Below are 27,024 nucleotides of genomic sequence, written 5' to 3'. Positions count from 1 at the left end.
GGATTGTTTTAGTTTGGTAGGCTAGTCTACCTATTTAATTTAGCAGTCATTCTGATCTTGTTTCCAATGATCAGTGCTTTACTTTTCTATTAGGTTGCAGTCTGGCGGTTCTGAATTTGCGATGCACCTGACTATCAACATTTTTCTGTGCAATAGCATTTTGATTTTAATATTTGAAAAGTTTTGGTGTGTGTAAGTACTAGGCTTTGATTTAATTCATATGTGGTAGCACTTTGGTTTTACTAATAAATATGTTGAAATGTCTTCTATCCTATTTTTTTTTTAAATTACTGATGGGATACATGGTCTGCTACGTTATAGGTCAAATGTGTAATTATGCCTATGACTCCATTCCTATTCTATTCAAAGTTTAGAGAAATTAATCAAATTGGAAATGAGCTATTTTCAGGCTGGTTAGTGCAATGCATGTCTGTTGAATTTGGAAAAATCCACCCACACACGGCCGCACCGCAACTACTTAGCCAATCAGGAGCCGCTACTCCGTGATGTATTGTTGTCTCTACCTTCTTGCCCTTTGCTGTTGTCTGTGCCCAATAATGTTTGTACCATGTTTTGTGTTGCTACCATGCTGTGTTGTCATATGTTGCTGCTTTGCTATGTTGTTGTCTTAGGTCTCTCTCTTTATGTAGTGTTGAGTTGTCTCTTGTCGTGATGCATGTTTTGTCCTATATTTTAATTTAATTATATATTTTTTATCCCTGTCCCCGCAGGAGGCTTTTTTTCCTTTTGGTAGGCTGTCATTGTAAATAAGAATTTGTTCTTAACTGACTTGCCTAGTTAAATAAAATAAAATACTGCAGTGCAGGCCGTGGCATACTGTATAATTTTTACTAAACAGTACGTGCTAAATAGTGTGCAACAATGAGTAAATAGTATGCAGTTTAATTATGTAGTGTGCTAGTATGGGTATTCGGACACAGCCAATGTCTTTAGGGAGGTAGCATGGGGGAAACGTTGACCTGACTGCAGTTGTGGCCATCGGCAGCTCAGAAGGCTGTATTGATTCATAGGGATTTTGATTGCAGGCAGCTTCTGTGTGGTCGACAGAGTTGGCTTGCATGCGAGTACACTGCAGCACGTCACTAGGGGCTGCGTGTACGTGCCGCCGTGCATTTGTGTGTGTGTATGCAGTCGCTAGTACATGGGATACGTAGAGCCATGAAGCCTCAGAACAGTGTGCCAGCAGCTTTGGGATTCTGGAGACAGGAGCCTGGATGGATTTGACAGGGATAGTGACAGACCGAAGGCATGGAAGGGAGTGGTATGGAGGAAAATTATTTTGTCTCTTATTTTTGAGTAAGACATGTTCCTGGCTTTATGGTCTTTCAGTTTTTGCGCTGCCAGTTTGGCTGTTTGCAGCCTTGCCCATTGTTTGCAAACTGGTGAACGTTCTATGAGTGGGTTAAGACCTCAGCGTGCTTCAGTTCGGTTGGCGCCTAGTTGAGCTCGGCTAGGCGAACCGAACGAGTGTACTCGCATAAGACCTTCGCCTGATTTAAAAAAAAAAAAACGGCAATAGAATCTGTCATTCATTTTGACGTTTTTGCTGAGGAGATCTTAGTCACGCAATTTTGCATCTGACTTGGATGTTTGTGCAGTTTTTCTCAAGTGAAAACATTTGCACGAGGACGAGTCATCTCTCATTGAATAACAACAAGCACTTCTTTGAAGAATCCCTACTGTTGACCAATCGCTGATGATGGGGCGTAGACTTCGGCTACTGACTTCTGCTTGCCTGGTGAAAAATGTAGTGTGCCTGAACAGCCGGAAAAAACCTTGCCGAAGTCCAAAACGAACAAAAACGTCACTAAATGTCGTCGTAATATATGCACAAACTGTTTTGTCTGGAAAGCATGTGGACACCTTTAGCAGGTGTCATTTACATCATAAGTGCAGTGGTTCGTCCTTTAAAAGTTGCAGTGTACTGCAGCACAGCTTGCGTGGAGCCACAGAATTCTATGGCACGTTATTTAAGTGCCAACCACTGGTACCATTAATGCTAGTTAGTGCTAGTTTGACCACAAGTGGGCATCTTCGAGAAGCATTTGATACTTCAATAGTTGCTGAACTAGAGAATTTTTAACTTTTTTTGTAAGAACATTGTATATGGGACTGATTTTAAGAAATTTTGCTTAGTTAATTTGATTAATATTATGGTGTTTCTATTCCAAGAAATGAAAAACCCAGAAAATATTGCGCTGTACAATGGGAGTAGGCTACAGTACTTTTATTTAGCTAAAGAATCCCTGTGTCGTGCGGGCAAGTGGGAGACGGGTTCAATTCCCTGATGGGGAGGAAGAAGTAGACTGTCCTTTTTAAGTAAGAATTTGTTCTTAACTGACTTGCCTGGTTAAATAAAGGTTACACTAAGAGCTTAACATTTCTACACCATAATTGTAGTCTAACCAAGACCCGAGCAGAGATTCAGTCAAAATAAAACATCTCATTGATTTATCAAGACCAGTCCCCATGCTTGTCTCAGAGCAGTGCAAAACGTTGTAGGCTATTGCTTCAAATCCTATTGCTTCTAACTACAATATGATCTTTAAATAAGACCTACACCACTTTTAACAGCACATTACTCAACACTAGTGAGATTCATGTCGCTTACGGTAGGCGCACAGTGTGTCAAAAAATATGACGTGACTTTCCGCCAAATCGCAAGTAAGCGATTTGTAATCTGAATAAAGGCCAAAATAATATTTGTGAAGGCCAAAACATTTATTTATGCTTGGCCAATTGTGCGCCACCCTATAGGACTCCCAATCAAGGTCGGATGTGATACATAATAGGGGATACAGCTGGAGAAGGCAATCCCATTGTGCACCACTCGGGAGCCATGACCAATATGACCAATATATATTGTCCTGCTAATAACAGGGTTAATAATATATCTGTGAGAATATCCAAGGGGCTTTTATATAATTCTAAATTAATAATCGCTTTGTTTAAAAATAATATTTTGGAGATGATTTAGATTTTCGTACAACGTGATCGGTCGGGATTGGGCTACACTACTACAGTAAGAGTAAAATAATAAAAACCTTATTGTAACAACAGTTTTAGTAAGTAATACTGAAGTCGTGCACAATTATCAGTTTCTGTTTAGGTTGTCAGTTAGAGACACAGGAGACCCAAAAGCATAATCAGTGCTCCCCCTTGTAATCAACTCCCCCTCTCTGCGCTGGTCCAGAGCAATGAAGTGGTGACACAGGGTACCGTACTAAATCACAAATTACCTCTAAGTACCGCAGCATAGTCGCAAAACTTTTAGAGGAGCAACCACTGTACCATGGTATGTTTTCATGTTCTATTAATGACTTTCTGTCTAGGCTATATGAATTGTAGAAAACCCTTACAGTGCTCCTGGGCATTTTCTTTCCGCTCTCGCTAACTCACAAACTCTGGGACATCTTTTCACCTTGCAGAGGAAGGGTAACAATTTAAAAAAAAAAATTAAGTACCGTTCCCCAGATCTGTGCCTCAACACAATCCTGTCTCGGAGCTCTACTGACAATTCCTTCGACTTCATGGCTTGGTTTTTGCTCTGACATGCACTGTCAACTGTGGGACCTTTTATATAGACAGGTGTGTGCCTTTCCAAATCATGTCCAATCAATTGAATTTACCACAGGTGGACGCCAATCAAGTTGTAGAAACATCTCAAGGAAGATCAATGGAAACAGGATGTACTTGAGCTCAATTTTGAGTCTCATAGCAAAGGGTCTGAATACTTATGTAAATATGTTATTTCTGTTTTTTATTTTTAAATTTGCAAAAAATCTAAACCTGTTTTCACTTTGTCATCATGGGGTATTGTGTGTAGAATAATTATTTAATCAATTTTAGAATAAGGCTCTAATGCAACAAAATGTGGAGGGGTCTGAATATTTTCCGAATGCACTGTATCAGGAGTTCACTAGCTATAGAATGAAGCACATGCAACCTTTACATTTACATTTAAGTCATTTAGCAGACGCTCTTATCCAGAGCGACTTACAAATTGGTGCATTCACCTTATGATATCCAGTGGAACAACCACTTTACAATAGTGCATCTAACTCTTTTAAGGGGGGGGGCGGGTTAGAAGGATTACTTTATCCTTCAATTCATTTCTTTCCAACTCTTTCTTTCCCCTCCTTGCCTTTTTTGACCTCACACTCACAAGGCAGGCAATACGCTTGACCTCATCTTTACTACAGACTGTTCACCTACTAATCTCACCCCCATCCAGGTCTCTGATCACTACTTTGTTTCCTTTTCTGTCTGCCTCTAGCTACTCAGCCCCTACCCAGATGGCCATGCACCATTGCAATCTTCGCTGTCTCTCTCCTACTACTCTCTCCTCTTCTATCTTTTCTCTCCCGTCTGCTATATCCTTCTGCCTCTTCGACCTTACTCTCCTTCCTTTCCACATCCTATGACTCGCACTGTCCCCTTTCCTCCCGGACGGCTCCGCTCTCCCCTCCGGGCTGAGTGACTGTTTACAGAACAGGGCTACAGGCAGGCAGCTGAGCGATAATTGAGAAAAACTAAACTTCCAGAGGACCTATCAACCTTCCACTCCCTCTTCTCTATCTCTGTATGCGCTGCTAAAGCCACTTTCTATCACTCTAAATTTCAAGCTTCTGCCTCCAAACCTAGGAAACGTTTCTTCCTTCTCCCTCCTTAATCCTCTACCCCCTCCCTCCTCCCTTTCTGCGGATGACTTTGTCAACCACTTTGAAAAGAAAGTTGACGACATCCTTTCCTCATTCACTCAGCCTATTGAGTTCATTTGTCCCATTCACACAGAACTACCCTACGCCTTGACCTCTTTCTCCCTTCTCTCTCCAGATCCTGCTACTAGTGAGGTCCGTACGCCTGACAACTTGCCCGCTCGACCACATCCCCTTCTCCCTTTTCCAGACCATCTCTGGAGACCTTTTCCCAATACTTACTTCCCTCATCAACTCATCCCTGACCACTGGCTGCATCTCCTCTGACTTCAAAATGGTCCAGAGTTGCTCCCCTTCTCAAGAAACCAACACTCGACCCCTCTGACATCAAAAACTACAGACCATTATCCGTTCCTTATTTTCTTACCAAAAAACATGACACGTGCTGTCTGACCAACTCTCTCACTCAGAACGATCTTCTTGAACCTAAGCAGTCAGGTTTCAAGATGGGTCACTCAACCGAGACTGCTCTTCTCTGTGTGTCGGAGGCTCTCCGCACTGCCAAAGCTGACTCTCTCCTCTGTTCTCATCCTCCTAGATCTATCTTCTGCCTTCGACACCGTGAACCATCAGATCCTTCTCTCCACCCTGTCAGGGCTGGGCGTCTCAGGCTCTGTACACTCTTGGATTGCATCCTGCCTGGCAGGCCGCTCCTACCAGGTGACATGGAGAGGATCTGTGTCTGCACCACGTACTCTCACTACTGGTGTCACCTAGGGCTCGTTTCTAAGCCCCCTCTTTTCTCTATACACCAAGTCAATCTGCTCCATCATATTCTCACATGGTCTCTCCTATCATTGCTATGACACTCAACTTCTTTTCTCCTTCCCCCTGCGTGCCTGGCAAATATCTCAGCTTGGATGTCGGCACTCAAGCTCAACCTCGACAAGATGGAGCTGCTCTTCCTCCCTGGGAAGGCCTGCCCGATCCAAGACCTCTCCATCACGATTGACAACTCCAGGGTGTCCCCTTCCCAGAGTGCAAAGAACCTTGGCCTGACCCTGGAGAATACCCTGTCGTTCTCTGAAAACATCATAGCATTGACTCGCTCCTACAGGCTCATTCTCTACAACATCTGTAGAGTACGACCCTACCTCACACAGGAAGCGGCGCAGGTCCTAATCCAGGCACTTGTCCTCTCCCGTCTGGACTACTGCAACTCGCTGTAGACTGGGCTCCCCGCTTGTGCCATCAAACCCCTGTAACTTAGGCTGCAGCCCGCCTGGTGTTCAACTTTCCAAAGTTCTCCCATGTCACCCCGCTCCTCTGTACACTCCGCTGGCTCGCATCCACTACAAGACCATGGTACTTGTCTACGGAGCAGAAAGAGGACCTGCCCCTCCCCACCTTCAGGCTATGCGGAAACCAAACACCCTAACCAGAGTACCCGGTTCTGCCACCTCTGATCTCATGACTTTTTCCCTTCTTACTAGATCTGGCTTTGCTGATAGCTACTTTATTGAGGAACAATTTACATATTATGACTGTGATATGTGTTGTCCCACTTAGCTATCTTAAAATTAATGCACTAACTGTAAGTCGCTCTGGATAAGCGTGTCTGCTAAATTACTAAAATGTAATGTAGTTTTGTATGCTGTTGCTGTATAGATTACTGTATAGATTACTGTGTTTTGCTACCACCAGGTACTGCTAATGTCTATACATATTGTATACATGCTAGTTCACTGCTAATGTACATAGTGTGCTTATGGTGCTACGTCCTGCTCGCTAGCCCAGTGCTATTAGCCGCTACATGCTAATCCGTAGTCATTTATATTGTGTACATTACAGCTATAGCTGTTGCATAGCGGTGCTATTACTGTTAGCCTGTGCTACATGCCTCATTGCTATTAGCCTTTGCTGATGTGTAATAGATTCCCTGTTCTGTTCCATTACAGAAAACCACTTCACTTTCATCTATTCCATCAGTCTACTTCCTATTGCCGTGTGTGTATGTGTCTGTTTGTTGTGTGGTAATAAATGTGTGTTCTGTACATCTGTCTCCTACTGGTCATTCACCCTTCCAACCCGAGGGCCCAGGCCGATTTGTACCTATAATTTAAACTTTTGAGACCTCCACTATTTGGTGGCACTCTTTTTCATGAATGCTGAACCTGTGTGTTTTCCATCTCACAATCCTAAGAGCTCCATTCAAGGTGTGTGTGTGGAATTTGACTATCTGACCAAGGCTGTGTCCTAATGACAGTGGTTGGCCTTCTCTCTTTCAATGGTTCAACCAAGCCTGAAGACTGGAAAAAGCAGCTGTTGACCGATGCATGCTATCGGGTAGCGTCTGTCCAATCAAATGCTAAATGGAGGAAATGCCAAATAGTCCCGCGAGCTGGCAACGAAAGAGTTACCACAGAGACTGCGTGTTTACGTTGCTGCTTCCCGCAGCTTGGTACAGACCCTGTTTCCGTGGCAACAGTCGTGATTCCAACTGGCGCTTGGGAGTCTTTCATTGACATTATCCTCATACCTGCATGAGGCAGGCTGCAAATAAACGCAGCGCGGCAGAAATTGCATGTCTAAGTCGTCCCATATACCCCTCCACATGTGCTCTGCCTAGGTTTATAAATAACATGTTGCTCAAAATGGGCCCGCAACGATATTAGCCCATATCACATGAATCGTGCCATATCTGCCTTCTCTACACACAATTATCTGCTGGAAGTGATTCAGTGCTCATGGATACAATTGGTGAAGCTATAAGAACATTATATTGTTGCTATATTTAAACTCAAGGACTTCTCTCTGACCTTGTGTCCTTGAGTTTTAATGAGTTCTGGGTCTACTTTTGTATCTTTGTAGCTGTAAAAGTACACCTCTTGGCATGAGTCTTGAATAAAGTTATGGTTTCATGTGCTCATAATTTTGTAACAATATTAACACAAAAGCATTTAGGAACAGATTTAGTCAAATTGGGTCAGACTCCGACACCCTGGTGACGCATGCCGATTTCACCTGTGTGTTTGACCTTCACTAATGGATTGATTCAGCTCGTGTACAGATGGCTATGCATGCCAAAATCATGTTTAATATCTGGACACCCCCATAACAAATAATGCCCCCCCCCCCCCCCCCCCCCCCCCCCCCCCCTACCCCACAACGTCAGGGTTGTGCACATCTTTACTATATCACAGAATTGGTAGACCAGCGCGGGCCCTCTTGACTGACATCTTTCATTTCAAGGGCTAGTCATAATGTGTCATGGGAAGGGTATAGATTTTATTTCTCCGTATAATTAACTGCATTATGACAGCCCAGCAGTGTATTTGAGGAAGGGAGAGGGGAACATGGAAATGCAGAGGATTGAAGAAATTCAGAACAGCAAAGGAATTCTGAGAATGGCATTAAATATTTCAGAGGATTTGCAGGCTTTGGGGTTTTAACCTCTAATTTGATACATAAACATTTGTCATGTGCCAAATTTTACTGAGAAAGACTACAATTAAAGAAAGCCCAGTGGTAAAATCATAGATATTTCTGGTGATTTAGTTCTTTTCTAAAGCCATTGTGTAATGATTCTGAACAATGACTGGATTTGCATTTGCAGTAAGCCCACAGTTGTTTACACTCATTATGAGTGGAAGATAGAGGCATGACACCCATTTTATTATTTTATCTTGGGTATTTTCATTGAGTCATTAACACATCTTCTTGTTTTCTTCCAGATGTCTACCATCCACTTACTAAAGCACACTCCAGCTACAGCAGCCTCTACTGCCACTGACCAAAATGCACAAACTCCATTTCCCAGCGGACCTTTAGGCTCCAAGGACCAGATCAGGGTCCTAGGAGGCGGGCAGATCAATCACTGCATGTCCCACGCCAAGCACCCCAGGATGGGCGAGGCGGGCACTAGTTCAGGCAGCCTCAGCCCCTGCGCCCCCTCGTCACCCCTCAATAGCGAGGAGGACGATGGAGGGGGTGGGCGGCGGGCGAAGAAGAAACGAAAGAAAAAGGACAAAAAGGGCGAGCCTGGTGCCGCCTGGCAGCACAAGGGCTCGGAGAAGGACAACAAACCAAAGAAAAAGAGGCAGCAGAAAGAAGGGAAGGAGCTGCTGCCATGCAAGTCTAAGGCGCCCAAGAAGTTGGAGGTCAAGGTGAAGGAGGCGAAGTCACCGAAAGAGGCACCAAAAGAGGTGAAGAGAGGGAGGAAACCCAAGGTCCAGGTGCAGGCCCCGCCTCTGGCCAAGCCCCCCGCAGAATGCAAGAGCGCCCCAGCTCCTCCCAGGCAGAGGGGCCGCAAACCCAGGTGAGGGGCTTTTTACCACTAGTGCTTTCACTCAGTTTCTCGATTGATGGGTCACAACCAGGTTCTCTTGGGTGGGTTGCGGTTAAGACTTGGTTGTATTTAGTTAGAGACATGGTTGTGTTTTTCTAGTGGGGTGTAATACAATTACATTCATTTAGGTGGGTTATAACTCAATGTTTAGAAGTCAGATTCACTGCTGTAACTCTGCTTCAACTCCCCTCAGTTGGAGAGATGGGATTTTCCCCAAAGGGGAGATTTTTCCAGGTTGTACCATGTCCTTGAACCTTTGTTTTAGGTGATGTGGGAGTTGGGAGTTAATATTTGTCCGGTGCTAATATTTAGCAAAATTCTGTGATCTGGTTGGAATTTCCGCAGCAGAGTGAGGGGCATTTTCCTAATCACTCTGCAGGATGGACGGATTTGAGATATGAATACTGTGGGTAACTTTTTTTAAACCTATGCACTCATCTACACTCCAAAAAATAACATAACCAAGAAAAAAAAATGTCCCACTCATCTAGCTGTGGGTATTCTCTGCTAGTATAGCTGCTGAGATGTGAGGAGGTAAGGCGTTAAACACACATTGCAGGCATGACCCACTGGTCAATTGAGTACGGATTACAAACACTCCCTAGTTCCAACCATAGAAATAAAATTACTAGAATAGACATTCTCTAGTATTTATATGGTGCCAACCCTGCTGTGCCTCTACAGAGAGCAAGTCCTACAAGGGCCGGTACCAGTGGAGAAGAAGAAAAAGGGAAAGAGGAAAAGCGTGGCTGTCCTCCAGGAGGCTGGAGAGAGCGACGACGCGGCCTCCCTGTCCACGCTGGTCGTGGGGGGAGAGGAGAGCATCGACCCCCTTGACAACACTGTGAGGAACTGACTAACAGCATGAGGGCTGGGGGAAGGGCAGGATAGGCTGAGTGACACTTGCTTCTCTAAAACCTCACTATTACAATGTTTTTTATGTAGTAGTGTACATTAGTATATCTGTGTGTATAATTTGTGTAGCCTATACTGTATTCTTAGATTTTCAGTTTACTTGAAAGCGGTGGTTTGTTTAACACCACAATCTACGTACTTATCATGCTGACACTCCCCAAGTAACACATTTTATCAGTATACAGTATTTATCTACGTACAGTAGCTATTGCTTGAATCGATTACACTAAGTTAACCCAAACCACCCCTCAACCACCCTCTATCTTTTTTCTCTGGTAGAAGCGTCGCTCAGGGCGACAGGTGAAGCGCAGAAAGTACAACGAGGACCTGGACTTCAAGGTGGTAGATGATGACGGGGAGACCATCGCCGTGCTGGGGACAGGCCGTATCCCTGCCCTCAACGCTGCCACTCTCGCCTGGCAGGCTGAGGTAGCAATCTTGTTCTTTGTCTTTGGCCATGTCTGAATAGTCGTTCTATCATCCTAATAGGCCTTTTGTGTATGCCAAAAAGGTTTTATGATACATTTTGAAAAACTCATTTAGACTTTTCATCTAGTATGAATTCGTTGCACAATTGAGGAAGAGAATTGTCTTTTCAGACACACGTGTTTGACAACAGCTGATTATGTCATGCTCATTTAGACTTTTCATCTAGTATGAATTCGCTGCACTATTGATTAAGAGAATCATCTTTTGACAACAGCTGATTATCAGATAAGATAACGAGCTGTACCAAAATGAATGAATGGAGGGGATCAACCCAATTGCGCATTAGATGATGACTTCTCATTGTGGATGACTCTATGTTTGTTGCTTTTTGCAGTGGTTCTTAAACCAGTCCTCAGGGACGCCCAGCCATTCCATGTATTTGATCTATTCCAGAGCTAGCACACCTGATTCAACTTGCCAACTAATCATCAAGCCCTTGATGAGGTAGTTCAGGTGGTCCCGAGGAGAGGTTTGAGAACTAGTAGCTTACTGCATACGATTTTACTAAATTAGTATTTTTTTAGTATGGTTTATACCTTTAGTAAGTAGTTGGCTGCAAAGATTTTGGACACAGCCACAGTCTCTCCTCTCCCCCTCTCTCTGCTGTGCCCAACTTCTGTCCCCCTCAGTAAGGCCAAACACACTCTCTCGTAAGTAATCCCCTCTCTCCCCTCCGTCACAGGAGCCCCCTGAAGATGAGGCAAACATCATTGAGAAAATCCTGTCGGTTCGAACTGCGAAGAAAGAGGTACACCGCCCGACACGCACACGTTTCCCCTATAATTATTTTCAGCGGTGGATGCCGAGATTTATTTTGTTGAACAACTGAAGGTCACTTCTGGTGACTTTAAACTGGAGTAGAATGTATTTTTTTTTATCTTCCTTTGAAACTCTTCTGAAAATCGTGGACAGTTTAATTGTATCTCTTGAGCTCAATGACATCACCAGCCAGTTAATCTGTATATTAACCCAAAAAACGATTTAGCTAGTGTAACTTTACTGTATCTTAGCTAACAAGTATTACACACATCTATTAATAAGGTTAGCTACACTTGCAGGATTACAAGCTAGCTAGCTAGCTAGATACCTTGGAGGCTTCTCGGATGATCTGATGAGAATCTGAGGAAGATATGTGACTTGTCTCTCGGTTCTTAAACGAAGGTCCTGGCAAAAAAAAATATATTCAGTACCAGTTAAAAGTTTGGACACCTACTCATTCAAGTGTTTTTCTTTATTTTGACAATTTTCTATATTGTAGAATAATAGTGAAGACATCAAAACTATGAAATAACACATGGAATCGTGTAGTAACCAAATATGTGTTAAACAAATCAAAATATATTTTATGTTTGAGATTCTTCAAAGTAGCGACCCTTTTCAGCTTTGCACACTCTTGGCATTTTCTCAACCAGCTTCGAGGTAGTCACCTGGAATGCATTTGAATTAACAGGTGTGCCTTGTTAATTTGTGGAATTTCTTTCCTCAATGCATTTGAGCCAATTAGTTACTTTAAAACATGAAGGTCAGTCAATGCGCAGTCGCAAAAACCATCAAGCGCTATGATGAAACTGGCTCTCATGAGGACCGCCACAGAAAAAGAAGATCCAGACTTATCTCTGCTGTAGAGGATAAGTACATTGGAGTTACCAGCCTCAGAAATTGAAGCCCAAATAAATGCAGAGTTCAAGTACCAGAAACATCTCAACATCAGCTGTTCAAAGGAGACTTCGTGAATCAGGCCTTCATGGTCGAATTGCTGCAAAGAAACCACTTCTATTGGACAACAATAAGAAGAGACTTGCTTGGGCCAAGAAACGCGAGCAATGGATATTAGACCGGTGGAAGTCTGTCTTTGGTCTGATTAATCCAAATTTGAGATTTTTGGTTCCTACCGCCGTGTCTTTGTGAGATGCAGAATAGGTGAACGGATGATCTCCACATGTGTGGTTCCCACCGTGAAGAAAGGAGGAGGTGTGGGGGTGCTTTGCTGGTGACAGTCGTGATTTATTTATAATTCAAGGCACACTTAACCAGCAAGGCTACCACAGCATTCTGCAGCGATACGCCATCCCATCTGGTTTGCTCTTAGTGGGACTATCATTTGTTTTTAACAGGACAATGACCCAACACACCTCCAGGCGGTGTAAGGGCTATTCAACCAATAAGGGGAGAGATGGATCAGATGATCTGGCCTCTACAATCACCGACCTCAACCCAATTGAGATGGTTTGGGATGAGTTGGACCGCAGAGTGAAGGAAAAGCAGCCAACAAGTGCTCAGCATATGTGGGAACTCCTTCAAGACTGTTGGAAAAGCATTCCTCATGAAGCTGGTTGAGAGCATGCTGAGAGTGTGCAAAGCTGTCATCAAGGCAAAGGGTGGCTACTTTGAAGAATCTAAAATATATTTTGATTTAACACTTTATTGGTTACTTCATGATTCCATATGTGTTATTTCATAGTTTTGATGTCTTCACTATTATTCTACAATGTAGAAAATAGGTAAAATAAAGAAAAACCCTTGAATGAGTAGGTGTGTCAACTTTTGACTGGTACTGTGTGTGTGTGTGTATATGTCACTCTAACAACAAGGTGTCTGTGGATTAGCAACATGTTTGTATACTTTATTTGATGTTTTAGTTTTTCTCTAGTTTTTTTCTCTTTTCTTTCCAGGCATCCCCTGAGGAGACACCTGAGGAGTCAGAGGAGTTCTATGTCAAGTACAGAAATTTGTAAGTGTGCTTAGCAAGGTGGAAGGCCACGGGGACAGTGATTATCTGATAACAGACATTCTGTAGCATCAAATAGTCCCAATTCCTTTGAAGAATTCGTTGTGTATGACATATTATAGCTCTCGAGAGGTTTTCAAAGCTGCGCCCAATCAAAAGGAGGATTTTCTCTTGTTTATCTATGTTATGCGATGTATTTCCATGTTCTTAAAACCGTACATGTTGTTAAGATACTATGGCCTGTGGGATTGCTTCTTAAATGACGGATTAGTTTAATTTAGTGCATTGTGTACACACTACTTGAGATGCTTTTCCCCTTGAATATATAACTTGAACGCCCCTTTAACTCTTGCTCACAGCTCCTACCTGCATTGTAAATGGGCAACTTTAGAGGATTTGGAGAAGGACCCTCGCATACACCAAAAAATCAAGCGCTTCAGGACTAAGCAGGCCCAAATGAAGCACATATTTGTTGAGGTGAGCCTAATCATCTCACATTTTTCTTACATTTTTGGGGGATATTTCATGATTTTATGTTTGTATATAAAAATGTACTGTTGGCTACTCTGGGACAGTGTTTTTTATTTGTGGTGGTGTACATTTTGTACTTTGCATAAAACATTTATAGCAATGTAAAGTATCACATGAAACACATTTATATTGATTGACGTCTACTCCTCCATGTAGCCTGATGAAGACCTCTTTAACCCTGACTACATAGAGGTGGATCGAGTTCTGGAGGTGGCCATCACTACAGACACAGAGACAGGAGAGGTGAGACAGGGAAAGCCAGTTACTCACCACCACTGACCTTTTTTATGCAAGCGTGTGTGTGTGTGTGTGTGTGTGTGTGTGTGTGTGTGTGTGTGTGTGTGTGTGTGTGTGTGTGTGTGTGTGTGTGTGTGTGTGTGTGTGTGCGCGCGCATTTGCTTCAGTCAGTGTATCTGACTCACTGGCTACATTCTGTATGTATCCGTGCCTAACTGACTCATTGACTGACTGTCACTCTATATCCGTGTGTGCGTGTATGTTTACAGGAGGTGACACACTACCTAGTGAAATGGTGCTCCCTGTCCTATGAGGAGGCTACATGGGAGCTTCAAGAAGACGTGGACCCGGGGAAGATTCGGGAGTTTGAGGAGATCAAGAGAATCCCTGAATACAAATTTGTGGTGAGTGTAAATAGAAAGTCCCTCCCCTGTAATCTGCACAATGTATACTTAAAAAAATATTCTGTATTATATGTGTATCGTTAAAAAAAATATTGCTTGGTATTACTGCACTGTTGGCGGTAGAAGCACAGGCATTTCGCTGCACCTGCGATAGCACCTGCAAATCTGTACGTGACCAATAAACTTTGATTTGATTTGACTGTTTCTTTGTTTAAAAATGTAATTAACAATCAGGAATGTGTCTGAATTGGGTGTTCTGTTGTTGAAGAGTTGCTTGTGAGCTATCTGTGTGTGATTGTGAGAATTGATAGTGTTCTGTGGAGGGGGGGTGCGCATGTGTGCGCGCAGTGTTTGTACTGGTCCAGTCGACCTCTGTGTGTGTGTGTGTGTGTGTGTGTGTGTGTGTGTGTGTGTGTGTGTGTGTGTGTGTGTGTGTGTGTGTGTGTGTGTGTGTGTGTGTGTGTGTGTGTGTGTGTGTGTGTGTGTGTGTGTGTGTGGCTCTTCTTTGAGGTAGACAGTCATCCCTGTGTGTGTGTGTGCGCACTCTGAGCAGGAGAGACCGCAGCCAGACAAGTGGCAGAAGCTGGACAAGTCCAAAGACTACCGAAATGGGAATCAGCTGAGAGAGTACCAGCTGGAAGGCATGAACTGGCTGCTCTTCAACTGGTACAACAGGTAGGACACCTATCCTCCTCGAAATCTTGACATAGTCCCTGTGGGGACATGTATAGTAGACTTACTGTCTTGTCTTAAAGGGATAGTTTGGGATTTTAGCTTCTCCAGAGTCAGATGAACTCATGGATTTTTATGCCTCTGCATCCAGTATGATGGAAGTTAGTGGTTGTTTTGCGAGCTAATGCTAACTAGCGTTAGCGCAATGACTAGGGCTGTGTTCAAATACTCATACTAACTGTAGTATTTTTGACATACATTGAGTATGTAGTATGCCTATTGGTCATAGTGTGGATATAAATTCAGCAAAAAAAGAAACGTCCTCTCACTGTCAACTGCGTTTATTTTTAGCAACCTTAACATGTGTAAATATTTGTATGAACATAACAAGATTCAACAACTGAGACATAAACTGTACATGTTCCACAGACATGTGACTAACAGAAATGGAATAATGTGTCCCTGAACAAAGGGGGGGTCAAAATCAAAAGTAACAGCCAGTATCTGGTGTGGCCACCAGCTGCATTAAGTACTGCAGTACATATCCTCCTCATGGACTGCACCAGATTTGCCAGTTCTTGCTGTGAGATATTACCCCATTCTTCCACCAAGGCACCTGCAAGTTCCCGGACATTTCTGGGGGGAATGGCCCTAGCCCTCACCCTCCGATCCATAGGGTCCCAGACGTGCTCAATGGGATTGAGATCTGGGCTCTTCGCTGGCCATGGCAGAACACTGACATTCCTGTCTTGCAGGAAATCACGCACAGAACGAGCAGTATGGCTGGTGGCATTGTCATGCTGGAGGGTCATGTCAGGATGAGCCTGCAGGAAGGGTACCACATGAGGGAGGAGGATGTCTTCCCTGTAACGCACAGCTTTGAGATTGCCTGCAATGACAACAAGCTCAATCCGATGATGCTGTGACACACCGCCCCAGACCATAACAGATCCTCCACCTCTAAATCGATCCCGCTCCAGAGTACAGGCCTCGGTGTAACGCTCATTCCTTCGACGATAACCGCGAATCCGACCATCACCTCTGGTGAGCCAAAACCACGACTCGTCAGTGAAGAGCACTTTTTGCCAGTCCTGTCTGGTCCAGCGACGGTGGGTTTGTGCCCATAGGCAACGTTGTTGCCGGTGATGTCTGGTGAGGACCTGCCTTACAACAGGCCTACAAGCCCTCAGTCCAGCCTCTCTCAGCCTATTGCGGACAGTCTGAGCACTGACGGAGGGATTGTGCGTTCCTGGAGTAACTCGGGCAGTTGTTGTTGCCATCCTGTGCCTGTCCCGCAGGTGTGATGCTCGGATGTACTGATCCTGTGCAGGTGTTGTTACATGTGGTCTGTCACTGCGAGGACGATCATCTGTCCGTCCTGTCTCCCTGTAGCTCTGTCTTAGGCGTCTCACAGTACGGATATTGCAATTTATTGCCCTGACCACATCTGTAGTTCTCATGCCTCCTTGCAGCATGCCTAAGGCACGTTCACGCAGATGAGCAGGGACTCTGGGCATCTTTCTTTTGGTGTTTTTCAGAGTCAGTAGTAAGGCCTCTTTTGTGTCCTACGTTTTCATAACTGTGACCTTAATTGCCTACTGTCTGTAAGCTGTTAGTGTCTTAACGACCGTTCCATAGGTGCATGTTCATTAATTGTTTGATTCATGGGAAACAGTGTTTAAACCCTTTACAATGAAGATCTGTGAAGTTATTTGGATTTTTACGTATTATCTTTGAAAGACAGGGTCCTGAAAAAGGTGACGTTTCTTTTTTTTGCTGAGTTTAGTTAGCATGCTAAAAGTTCCCAGATGTCGTACTAAATTCGCCAAAATACGAAGTATACAAGGTGTGGACACTGTGCTTTTCTGCAATTCTTCAGAAAATTCAAAAATTCTTCAGAAAATCGGCATAGCTTCACAACGTTTTCAGATTTGAAGAAAAAGGCAGAAAATCTGCAGCCAAAGTCTGACGAGAGCGGATACAAATTCTAATAGGTAAATTTAAACCAACAAGAAAAAGGTGATGTCTGGTTTGCTTAATATAAGGAATTTGAAAGGATTTTTACTTTTACTTTTGATACTTAAGTATATTTGAGCAATTACATTTACTTTTGATATTTAAGTATATTTCAAACCAAATACTTTTTCATTTGATTTACGGATAGCCAGGGGCACACTCCAACACTCATCATTTACAAACAAAGCATGTGTGTTTGAGTCCACCAGATCAGAGGCAGTTGGGATGACCAGGGATGTTCTCTTGATAAGTGCGTGAATTGAACCATTTTCCTGTCCTGCTAAGAATTCAAAATGTAACGAGTACTTTTGGGTGTCAGGGAGTTCATTCTTTTCTTTAGGAATGTAGTGAAGTAAAAGTAGTTGAAAATATAAATAGTGAAGTACATATACCCCCCAAAATTACTTTATTATTTTTACTTAAGTACTTTACACCACTGACTGGCCCTGAATAAAATAAGTTGCGTTGTGTTTCGACCAAGGCAATTCCCGTAAAGGCATATTGCTGTTTTCCCTGATCAAGCGTGGTAACCTGTGATATTCTTTTGTCCACATAAATGACTACGGTAAGTTGTTAATGTGAAACTCACTTGACTGTCTTGCAATGTAGAACACAATTTAACTTGCAATTGTGCTTCCTGCCACATGCCGTTCTGCATGTCTCTTTCAATGCGGCAAAATGTTTAGAAATTACTTTTTATTGCCCGGAACTGTAAGTCTTAGGAGGTTATTATTATTTTTTTTACCATATTGCCTACACCCGTCTGATCCTTTTCAATCTTTGAAAAGTGTCTAAGAACCTGGAGTGGATTTCATTATTCAAAAGAAAGGCTACAGCTGCTTCTCTGGTAGTGTAACGGAACATAATGTTTGATTTTCTAATGATGAACACAAATCAGATCAGATCTTCAAATGCAGAGAAATTGGTCTGTTTGGGCAGTTGTGTTGGAGTATAATTTTTATGACAGATTTGAGTAGCTCATTCAAAGTAATTGCCGTGTATCGCTTTTCTTTTGTTGTTTATCCACTCTGATGGACAATACAGTGGTGTTGCATCCCTTACAAGAGGCTCAGACAACTGTTCAGTTTGTTCACATCAAAATCACAAATGGTTTGTTCTGCCCAGAAATAAATAACACATATTGAAACGAGGCAAGATCAAAAGGCGAGATCAGGTGTTCAAATTAACCAAATATTTATGGTACACTGATATCAAACAATATTACCTTGACTGGAGGTTTTCGGGCACAGCCAGTCTTTACGCTAAGCTAGCGCTAACGCTAGTTAGCATCGGCTCACAAAGCGACCTCGAACTTCCATCATACTGGACGCAGAGACATAAACATGGTATCCATGACTTCATCTGACTCTAGGGATGTAGATAAATTGTCATTGTCCCGAACTATCCCTTTAATCAGTCAAGGCTGAGATGGAGGGTATGACAACTTTTGGTGTGGTGGACTAACTTTAAACTTCTAACCTGTGAAATATTTGCATCAAAAACATTTGTTAGATACCTATATGTTGTCATTCAGTGCATCGCGTGCCGCTTGGATTGTAAACAGGTGGGTTATTTTGAATGGGAGGGGCTGGGGACTGGCTTTGGCAGAGGCTTAATGAGGATTGTTACTTAAATGTTACTTCTGCTCAGAACAGATTTGAAAACCTTAGCCCCCAGAATCAAACTGAGTTGAACAGCACATGTGCACACACAGCTTGACAGCACATGTGAGATTTAGTTCTATGTTCCGAGATTACCTTTTACTCGCCCTCTATGGTAAAGGTCATCCCCCGCACCTTTTGTCTTTTTTGATGACATTTTGTTTTTGTGTTTGACACCACCGTGATTCCCCCATCTTCCTGTTTGTCACAACAGTTTTCCCACCTCTTCCCATACAGGAAGAACTGCATCCTGGCTGACGAGATGGGCCTGGGGAAGACCATCCAGTCCATCACCTTCCTCTTCGAGATGTTTTCCATGGGCTTGCGGGGGCCCTTCCTCATCATCGCCCCCCTCTCCACCATCACCAATTGGGAGAGGGAGTTTCGTACCTGGACGGAGATCAATGTCATCGTCTACCACGGCAGCCAGATCAGCCGCCAGATGATCCACCAGTACGAGATGTACCACAAGGACCAGCAGGTGAGCCAACATGGTGTGTGTGAGGGGGTGTGTGTGTGAGGGTATGTGTGAGTCCAAGGGTTAAACCTCTTCTTCACTGTGACAGATTTCCGTCATATGTTATTTTTTTGGGGGGGGGATAAAATAACTGAAATTAGTCAAATTCGCAGTTTAATATGTTTACAAAATTATCCTCTTTCCCTAAAAGCATGATGCCCTGGCAACCCCAACAAAAATATAAACGCAACATCTATAGTGTTGGTTTCATGAGCTGAAGTAAAATATGCACAAAATGCTTATTTCTCTCATTTTGTGCACAAATTTGTTTACATCCCTATTTGTGAGCATCTTTGCCAAGATAATCCATCCACCTGACAGTGTGGAATATCAAGAAGCTGATTAAACAGCATGATCATTACACAGGTGCACTTTGTGCTGGGGAGAATAAAAGACCACTCTAAAATGTGTAGTTTTGTCACACAACACAATGACACAGAAGTTTTGAGTTAGCGTGCAATTGGCATGCTGACTACAGGAATGTCCACCAGAGCTGTTGCCAGAGAATTGAATGTTAATTTCTCTCCAACATTGTTTTAGAGAATTTGGCAGTTTGTCCAACCGGCCTCACAACCGCAGAACACATGTAACCACGCCAGCCCAGGGCCTCCACATTCGGCTTCTTCACCTGCGGGATTGTCTTGAGAACAGCCATCCGGACAGCTGATGGAACTGTGGGTTTGCACAACAAAATAATTTCTGCACAAACTGTCGGAAACCGTCTCAGGGAAGCTCATCTGCGTGCTCATCGTCCTCGTCCTCACTTGACCTGATTGCAGTGCGGCATCATAACCGACTTCAGTGGGCGAATGCTCACTTCGAGTGCCCCATGGTGGTGGTGGGGGTATGGGCAGGCATAAGCTACGAACAACAAACAATTGCATTTTATGAATGGCAATTTGAATGCATAGAAATACCATGACTAGATCCTGAGGCCCATTGTCATGCCATTCATCCGCCGCCATCACCTCATGTTTCAGCATGATAATGCACAGCCCCATGTCGCCAAGGATCTGTACACAATTCCTGGAAGCTGAAAATATCCCAGTTCTTCCATGGCTTGCATACTCACCAGACATGTCACCTATTGAGCATGTTTGGGATGCTCTGGATCGGTGTGTACGACAGCGTATTCCAGTTCCCGCCAATATCCAGCAACTTCACACAGTTATTGAAGAGTGGGATCACATTCCACAGGCCACAATCAACAGCCTGATCAACTCTATGTGAAGGAGATGTCGTGCTGCATGAGGCAAATGGTGGTCACACCAGATGGACTGGTTTTCTCATCGACGCCTCTACTTTTTGTGATCTTATAATGTTACAAGATATTCGAATGAGTTCTAATATCAACCCTGCAAAATGTGAGGATTTCACACGAACGACTTCAACGTTTTGATATTTGATCGAAGAGGACAGCAATCTGTTGCCATGGCATTGTTTTTAATTTACTGTGTTAGGATTAAATGTTTAGGACCAGAACTCCCTGAGGACAACATAATGGTTTTCATCCAAGTGTTAAAGCAGTGTTTTAAAGAACTGCTCTAAAAAGTGTGTGTTAAAGAAGTGTTAAAGGTATTCTTAATTATTTTATTTTATTCCACCTATTGTCTTTCTCTGTGCCTAGGGAAACATAGTGTCGGGCGGGTACAAGTTCCACGGGGTGATCACCACCTTTGAGATGATCATGGCCGACTGTCCAGAGCTGAAGAAGATCCACTGGCGCTGCGTGGTCATCGACGAAGCCCACCGCCTCAAGAACCGCAACTGTAAACTCCTGGAGGGCCTCAAGCTCATGAACCTGGTGAGGGGGTAGCAAGCTAACTCTCTTGGCCGTCTGCATTGTCGTTGTAGTCCAATTCAGTGCAGCACCAGCCAAGGCTGATGGTAGCATGGATGCCCTCCCTTGGTCAAGAGGGACATTCCTGCGAAAAAAATAAACATTGTAATGAGCCAGAGGGTATCTCTGAGTTACATGGATGATATGTGTCTTTGAGTGGCATGAATAGCTCTATAAATGTTTTTATGTATTAATACTCAAATCTGTGTACAATTTTGTTGTGTAATACATGCATTGTAAATTTGTTGGGCTCTCCCACCTCTACCACCCCCTGTAGGAACACAAGGTCCTACTGACGGGTACCCCTCTGCAGAACTCGGTGGAGGAGCTTTTCAGTCTTCTCAACTTCCTGGAGCCCCTACAGTTCCCCTCAGAGAGCCTCTTCCTAGAGGAGTTTGGAGATCTGAAGACTGAGGAACAGGTGATTTTTCTTTTTCTTTTTTTTTTCTTTTTTTCTCTGAGATACCCGTTTAGTGTCGCAAAGTGGGAAACCTACCTTTGGAATTTATGGGAATGTTGATTCTTTCTCAGAGATACCCTTCAGCAATTTCCTTTTTAAACATTGTATCATAATGGCAGTTAACATGCTACTGAACTAAACAGAAAGCCTGCACTTTACATCATCAAGCAGTTGTTGAATCTGTGTCGTTATCAAGTTGTTGCATCTGCAGGGCAATTTAAACATATTGTTATGAATAGCGCCACAGTAAACATAATGTTGTGTCCAGGCCAGACTAAACAAACAATTTAATTGTCTAAGTCCAAACTATGCTGTTAAGTCTTTAGCTACACTAGACATGCTAAGTCTCATTACTGCAGACCATCAGATCCTGACCTCCTCTGTCCTCCTTTGACCCCAACCCTGCTCTCCTCTACCCCAGGTGAAGAAGCTGCAGGCCATCCTGAAGCCCATGATGCTGCGGCGGCTGAAGGACGACGTGGAGAAGAACCTGGCACCCAAGGAGGAGACCATCATTGAGGTGGAGCTCACCAACATGCAGAAGAAGTACTACCGTGCCATCCTTGAGAAGAACTTCACCTTCCTGGCCAAGGGGGCCAACCAGCACAACATGCCCAACCTCATCAACACCATGATGGAGCTGCGCAAGTGCTGCAACCACCCCTACCTGATCAAAGGTGACATGTGGACACACAAACACATAAAAACACTTCAAATGTTCACAGTTCATAATAAAATGTAAATTTTCGATGGAAACGTCCAGGTGCGGAGGAGAAGATCCTGGATAGCTTCAGGAAAACACACAGCCCCGATGCCTGGGACTTCAACCTCCAGGCCATGATCCAGGCGGCGGGGAAGCTGGTGCTCATCGACAAACTGCTGCCTAAGCTGATTGCTGGCGGCCACAAGGTGCTGGTCTTCTCCCAGATGGTGCGCTGCCTGGATATCCTGGAGGACTACCTCATCCAGAGGAGGTGAGCCTGGGGCTGAGGATAGAGCCGGGGTTGGGGCAGTGATAGTGTAGTAAACAACCAAAGATTTCAAGACTAAAAGTGGTGAAAGTAGTAGCCTACAATAGGATAAAAACTCCAGGTAAAAATACACTATCTAGTCCTTGGCATATATCCTAATCTGACTTTGGTGCAGGTCAAAGTGTATTTGTCACATGCACAGGATACAAAAGGTGTACATGGTACAGTGAAATGTTTACTTGAATATTTGCATCGTCGCAATATCAAAAATAAGAAAGTCTCCAGATAAAAATATTTCATAATTATTAGATGATGTTTACCTAGACACACTTATCTAAATTGATGGGTCATGTGAAAGAAATGCTATAACCACCCCCCAGCTACATCTAGTTAAGTGGATGGGTCACTATTGTCTCGACATGTACACGTGTTCATGAAATACAATAGATGGCCGTAATCACCCAGACACACCTGGCTAACTTGATGGGTCCTGTAATCATCTGGCAAAGAGGAGTCTTTTGTTTAGACATGTACATAGCTACAGTACAAACGGATTGTCATAGCTAGCCACCATTCATGAAAAGCTGTAGTATGAATCCTTTGCCCATCTTATTTGCCCATTTTTATTTGTACTCATCTTTTGACTACTTTAGTACACTATAAGAGAAATGAGTCCAAACACTTCAATGGGGGGGACTAGATATATAAAGTGCTTACATTTCTAAACGATAAATCAGATATGTATGAAAATACCTTAAAATCAAAGGTGACATTATGTACACAGTCACCTCATAGGAAACATTTGATCTCAAATCCAAAATACTGGAGTATAGGGTCAAATGTACATTTTTAGCATCACTGTCCAAATATATACACTGCATGACCAAATGTATGTGGACACCTGCTTGTCGTACATCTCATTCCAATGTCATTGGGATTCATATGGAGTTGGTCCCGCCTTTGCTGCTATAACAGCCTCCACTCTTCTGGGAAGTCTTTCCGGTAGATGTTGTAACATTGCTGCGTGGACTTGCGTCCATTCAGCCACAAGGGCATTAGTGAGGTTGGGCAATTAGGCCTGGCTAGCAGTCGCCGGTTCAATTCATTCCAAAGGTCTTTGATGGGGTTGAGGTCCAGGCTCTGTGTATGCTAGTGAAGTTCATCCACACCGATCTCGACAAACCATTTCTGTATGGACCTCGCTTTGTGCACGGGTGCATTGTCATGCTGAAACAGGAAAGGGCCATCCCCAAACTGTTGCTACAAAGTTGGAAGCACAGAATAGCCTAGATTTTCATTGAATGCTGTAGCGTTAAGATTTCCCTTCACTGGAACTAAGGGGCCTAACCTCCTCCATCAAACTTCACAGTTGGCACTATGCATTCGGGCAGGTAGTGTTCTCCTGGCATCCGCCAATCCCAGTTTAGTCCGTTGGACTGCCAGATGGAGTGGCGTGATTCATCACTCCAGAGAATTCATCACTCCAGCCGACGGTTGGCATTGCGCATGGTGATCTTAGGCTTGTGTGTGGCTGCTCGGTCCTGGAAACCCATTTCATAAAGCTCCCAACGAACAGTTATTGTGCTGACGTTGCTTCTAGAGGCAGTTTGGAACTCGGTAGTGAGTGTTGTAACCGAGGATAGACGATTTTTACGTGCTACACGCTTCAGCAGTCCGTTTCTGTGAGCTTGTGTGGCCTACCACTTCGCGGCTGAGCCGTTGTCGCTTCACAATAACAGCACTTACAGTTGACCGGGGAAGCTCTAGCAGGGCAGAAATTTGACGAACAGACTTGTTGGAAAGGTGGCATCCTATGACGTTGCCACGTTGAAAGATACTGAGCTCTTCAGTAAGGCCATTCTGCTGCCAATGTTTGTGTATGGAGATTGCATGACTGTGTGCTTGATTTGATACACCTGTCAGCAATGGGTATGGCTGAAATCCACTAATTTGTATATATAGTGTACATAGGGGAGTGTGTGTTTTGTCGCGAATTCGAGGGTAACCCCGACCAGGACTCAAACCTAGGTCCAGCGACTGTCAGCTGAACAGATTAGCCATTACGCCAAAAGATCCAAACCTCTTGAGGAGGTTGCTGGGTGTTCGGTTGAGGTCGTTACAGTATTTTCATATGTTTTATATTTGGTTGCAGGTACACCTATGAGCGCATCGATGGCAGAGTGCGGGGGAACCTGCGCCAGGCGGCGATTGACAGGTTCTGTAAGGTGGACTCGGACCGCTTTGTGTTCCTGCTGTGTACTCGTGCTGGGGGCCTAGGCATCAACTTGACCGCTGCAGACACATGCATCATCTTCGACTCGGACTGGAACCCCCAGAATGACCTACAGGTTAGTCAGCACAAAGTTCAGTATCACTTAGGGCACGTTTTTCAGACCTCGATTAAACCCAGTGCTGGACTTAAAAGTATTATACTATTTTCCTGAAGTGGTTTCATGGGGCAGTAGTTAGCCCAGCTGCTAAGGATTTGGACCTGTAGCCAAAAGGTCGCCTATTCGAAAAAAGGGAGAAATTGATCTGACAACTGAAGGGCTGCTGGGTTCAGTTCCTAACAACAATCCCCTACTGCTGGGCTCTTGAGAAATGCACTTAACCCCACAACATGCTCTCCAACCACGTGCGCTGCCCTGCAGATACAAGACACATTTTCATTGTTCGCTGTAACTATGGACAGTAAAGTTGTATTGCCATTGTATTGTTATCCTGTGTGGCTCAGTTGATAGAGCAATGGCGGGATTGTTGGTTCCATTCCTGCTGGGTTCAGCCCTACGAAAATGTATACACTCTGTAAGTTGCTTCAGATAAAAGCGGCGGCTATATACACTGCTCAAAAAAATAAAGGGAACACTTAAACAACACAATGTAACTCCAAGTCAATCACACTTCTGTGAAATCAAACTGTCCACTTAGGAAGCAACACTGATTGACAATAAATTTCACATGCTGTTGTGTAAATGGAATAGACAAAAGGTGGAAATTATAGGCAATTAGCAAGACACCCCCAAAAAAGGAGTGATTCTGCAGGTGGTGACCACAGACCACTTCTCAGTTCCTATGCTTCCTGGCTGATGTTTTGGTCACTTTTGAATGCTGGCGGTGCTCTCACTCTAGTGGTAGCATGAGACGGAGTCTACAACCCACACAAGTGGCTCAGGTAGTGCAGTTCATCCAGGATGGCACATCAATGCGAGCTGTGGCAAAAAGGTTTGCTGTGTCTGTCAGCGTAGTGTCCAGAGCATGGAGGCGCTACCAGGAGACAGGCCAGTACATCAGGAGACGTGGAGGAGGCCGTAGGAGGGCAACAACCCAGCAGCAGGACCGCTACCTCCGCCTTTGTGCAAGGAGGTGCACTGCCAGCGCCCTGCAAAATGACCTCCAGCAGGCCACAAATGTGCATGTGTCTGCTCAAACAGTCAGAAACAGACTCCATGAGGGTGGTATGAGGGCCCGACGTCCACAGGTGGGGGTTGTGCTTACAGCCCAACACCGTGCAGGACGTTTGGCATTTGCCAGAGAACACCAAGATTGGCAAATTCGCCACTGGCGCCCTGTGCTCTTCACAGATGAAAGCAGGTTCACACTGAGCACATGAGCACATGTGACAGACGTGACAGAGTCTGGAGACGCCGTGGAGAACGTTCTGCTGCCTGCAACATCCTCCAGCATGACCGGTTTGGCGATGGGTCAGTCATGGTGTGGGGTGGCATTTCTTTGTGGGGCCGCACAGCCCTCCATGTGCTCGCCAGAGGTAGCCTGACTGCCAATAGGTACCGAGATGAGATCCTCAGACCCCTTGTGAGACCATATGCTGACACATGCACATTTGTGGCCTGCTGGAGGTCATTTTGCAGGGCTCTGGCAGTGCACCTCCTTGCACAAAGGCGGAGGTAGCGGTCCTGCTGCTGGGTTGTTGCCCTCCTACGGCCTCCTCCACGTCTCCTGATGTACTGGCCTGTCTCCTGGTAGCGCCTCCATGCTCTGGACACTACGCTGACAGACACAGCAAACCTTTTTGCCACAGCTCGCATTGATGTGCCATCCTGGATGAACTGCACTACCTGAGCCACTTGTGTGGGTTGTAGACTCCGTCTCATGCTACCACTAGAGTGAGAGCACCGCCAGCATTCAAAAGTGACCAAAACATCAGCCAGGAAGCATAGGAACTGAGAAGTGGTCTGTGGTCACCACCTGCAGAATCACTCCTTTTTTGGGGGTGTCTTGCTAATTGCCTATAATTTCCACCTTTTGTCTATTCCATTTACACAACAGCATGTGAAATTTATTGTCAATCAGTGTTGCTTCCTAAGTGGACAGTTTGATTTCACAGAAGTGTGATTGACTTGGAGTTACATTGTGTTGTTTAAGTGTTCCCTTTATTTTTTTGAGCAGTGTATATATACTGCCCTACCAAGCAAAAGGGCAGTTACAGCTCATAGCGTGGAACTGAGAAAAATAGATTTTATTTACCTTGGTTTCACAGTAACTTTATGCAGTTACTGTTAACATGACCCCCATTTTCTCCAAAACACAATAGAATA

General features: G+C 44.2%; 1 protein-coding gene across 1 annotated transcript in view; it reads left to right on the top strand.

The window, feature by feature from the left end:
• chd6 (chromodomain helicase DNA binding protein 6) overlaps positions 1-27,024 on the top strand; it is a 122,838-nt gene that overhangs the window by 39,925 nt on the left and 55,889 nt on the right. The window contains exons 3-17 of the mRNA XM_038966077.1: positions 8,414-8,997; positions 9,712-9,871; positions 10,222-10,371; positions 11,114-11,179; positions 13,104-13,162; positions 13,519-13,636; positions 13,847-13,933; positions 14,197-14,331; positions 14,885-15,006; positions 18,918-19,161; positions 20,825-21,001; positions 21,315-21,458; positions 21,919-22,174; positions 22,261-22,471; positions 24,621-24,816. Of these exons, the coding sequence (XP_038822005.1) occupies positions 8,414-8,997; positions 9,712-9,871; positions 10,222-10,371; positions 11,114-11,179; positions 13,104-13,162; positions 13,519-13,636; positions 13,847-13,933; positions 14,197-14,331; positions 14,885-15,006; positions 18,918-19,161; positions 20,825-21,001; positions 21,315-21,458; positions 21,919-22,174; positions 22,261-22,471; positions 24,621-24,816 (2,709 nt within the window). The remainder of the gene's footprint in view (positions 1-8,413; positions 8,998-9,711; positions 9,872-10,221; positions 10,372-11,113; positions 11,180-13,103; positions 13,163-13,518; positions 13,637-13,846; positions 13,934-14,196; positions 14,332-14,884; positions 15,007-18,917; positions 19,162-20,824; positions 21,002-21,314; positions 21,459-21,918; positions 22,175-22,260; positions 22,472-24,620; positions 24,817-27,024) is intronic.

This window comes from Salvelinus namaycush, chromosome 2 (assembly GCF_016432855.1).
Source record: "Salvelinus namaycush isolate Seneca chromosome 2, SaNama_1.0, whole genome shotgun sequence".
In the NCBI taxonomy this organism is placed as follows: domain Eukaryota; kingdom Metazoa; phylum Chordata; class Actinopteri; order Salmoniformes; family Salmonidae; genus Salvelinus; species Salvelinus namaycush.
The sequence above is the reverse complement of the archived record's forward strand: the minus strand, read 5'-3'. Positions and strand labels throughout refer to the sequence as shown.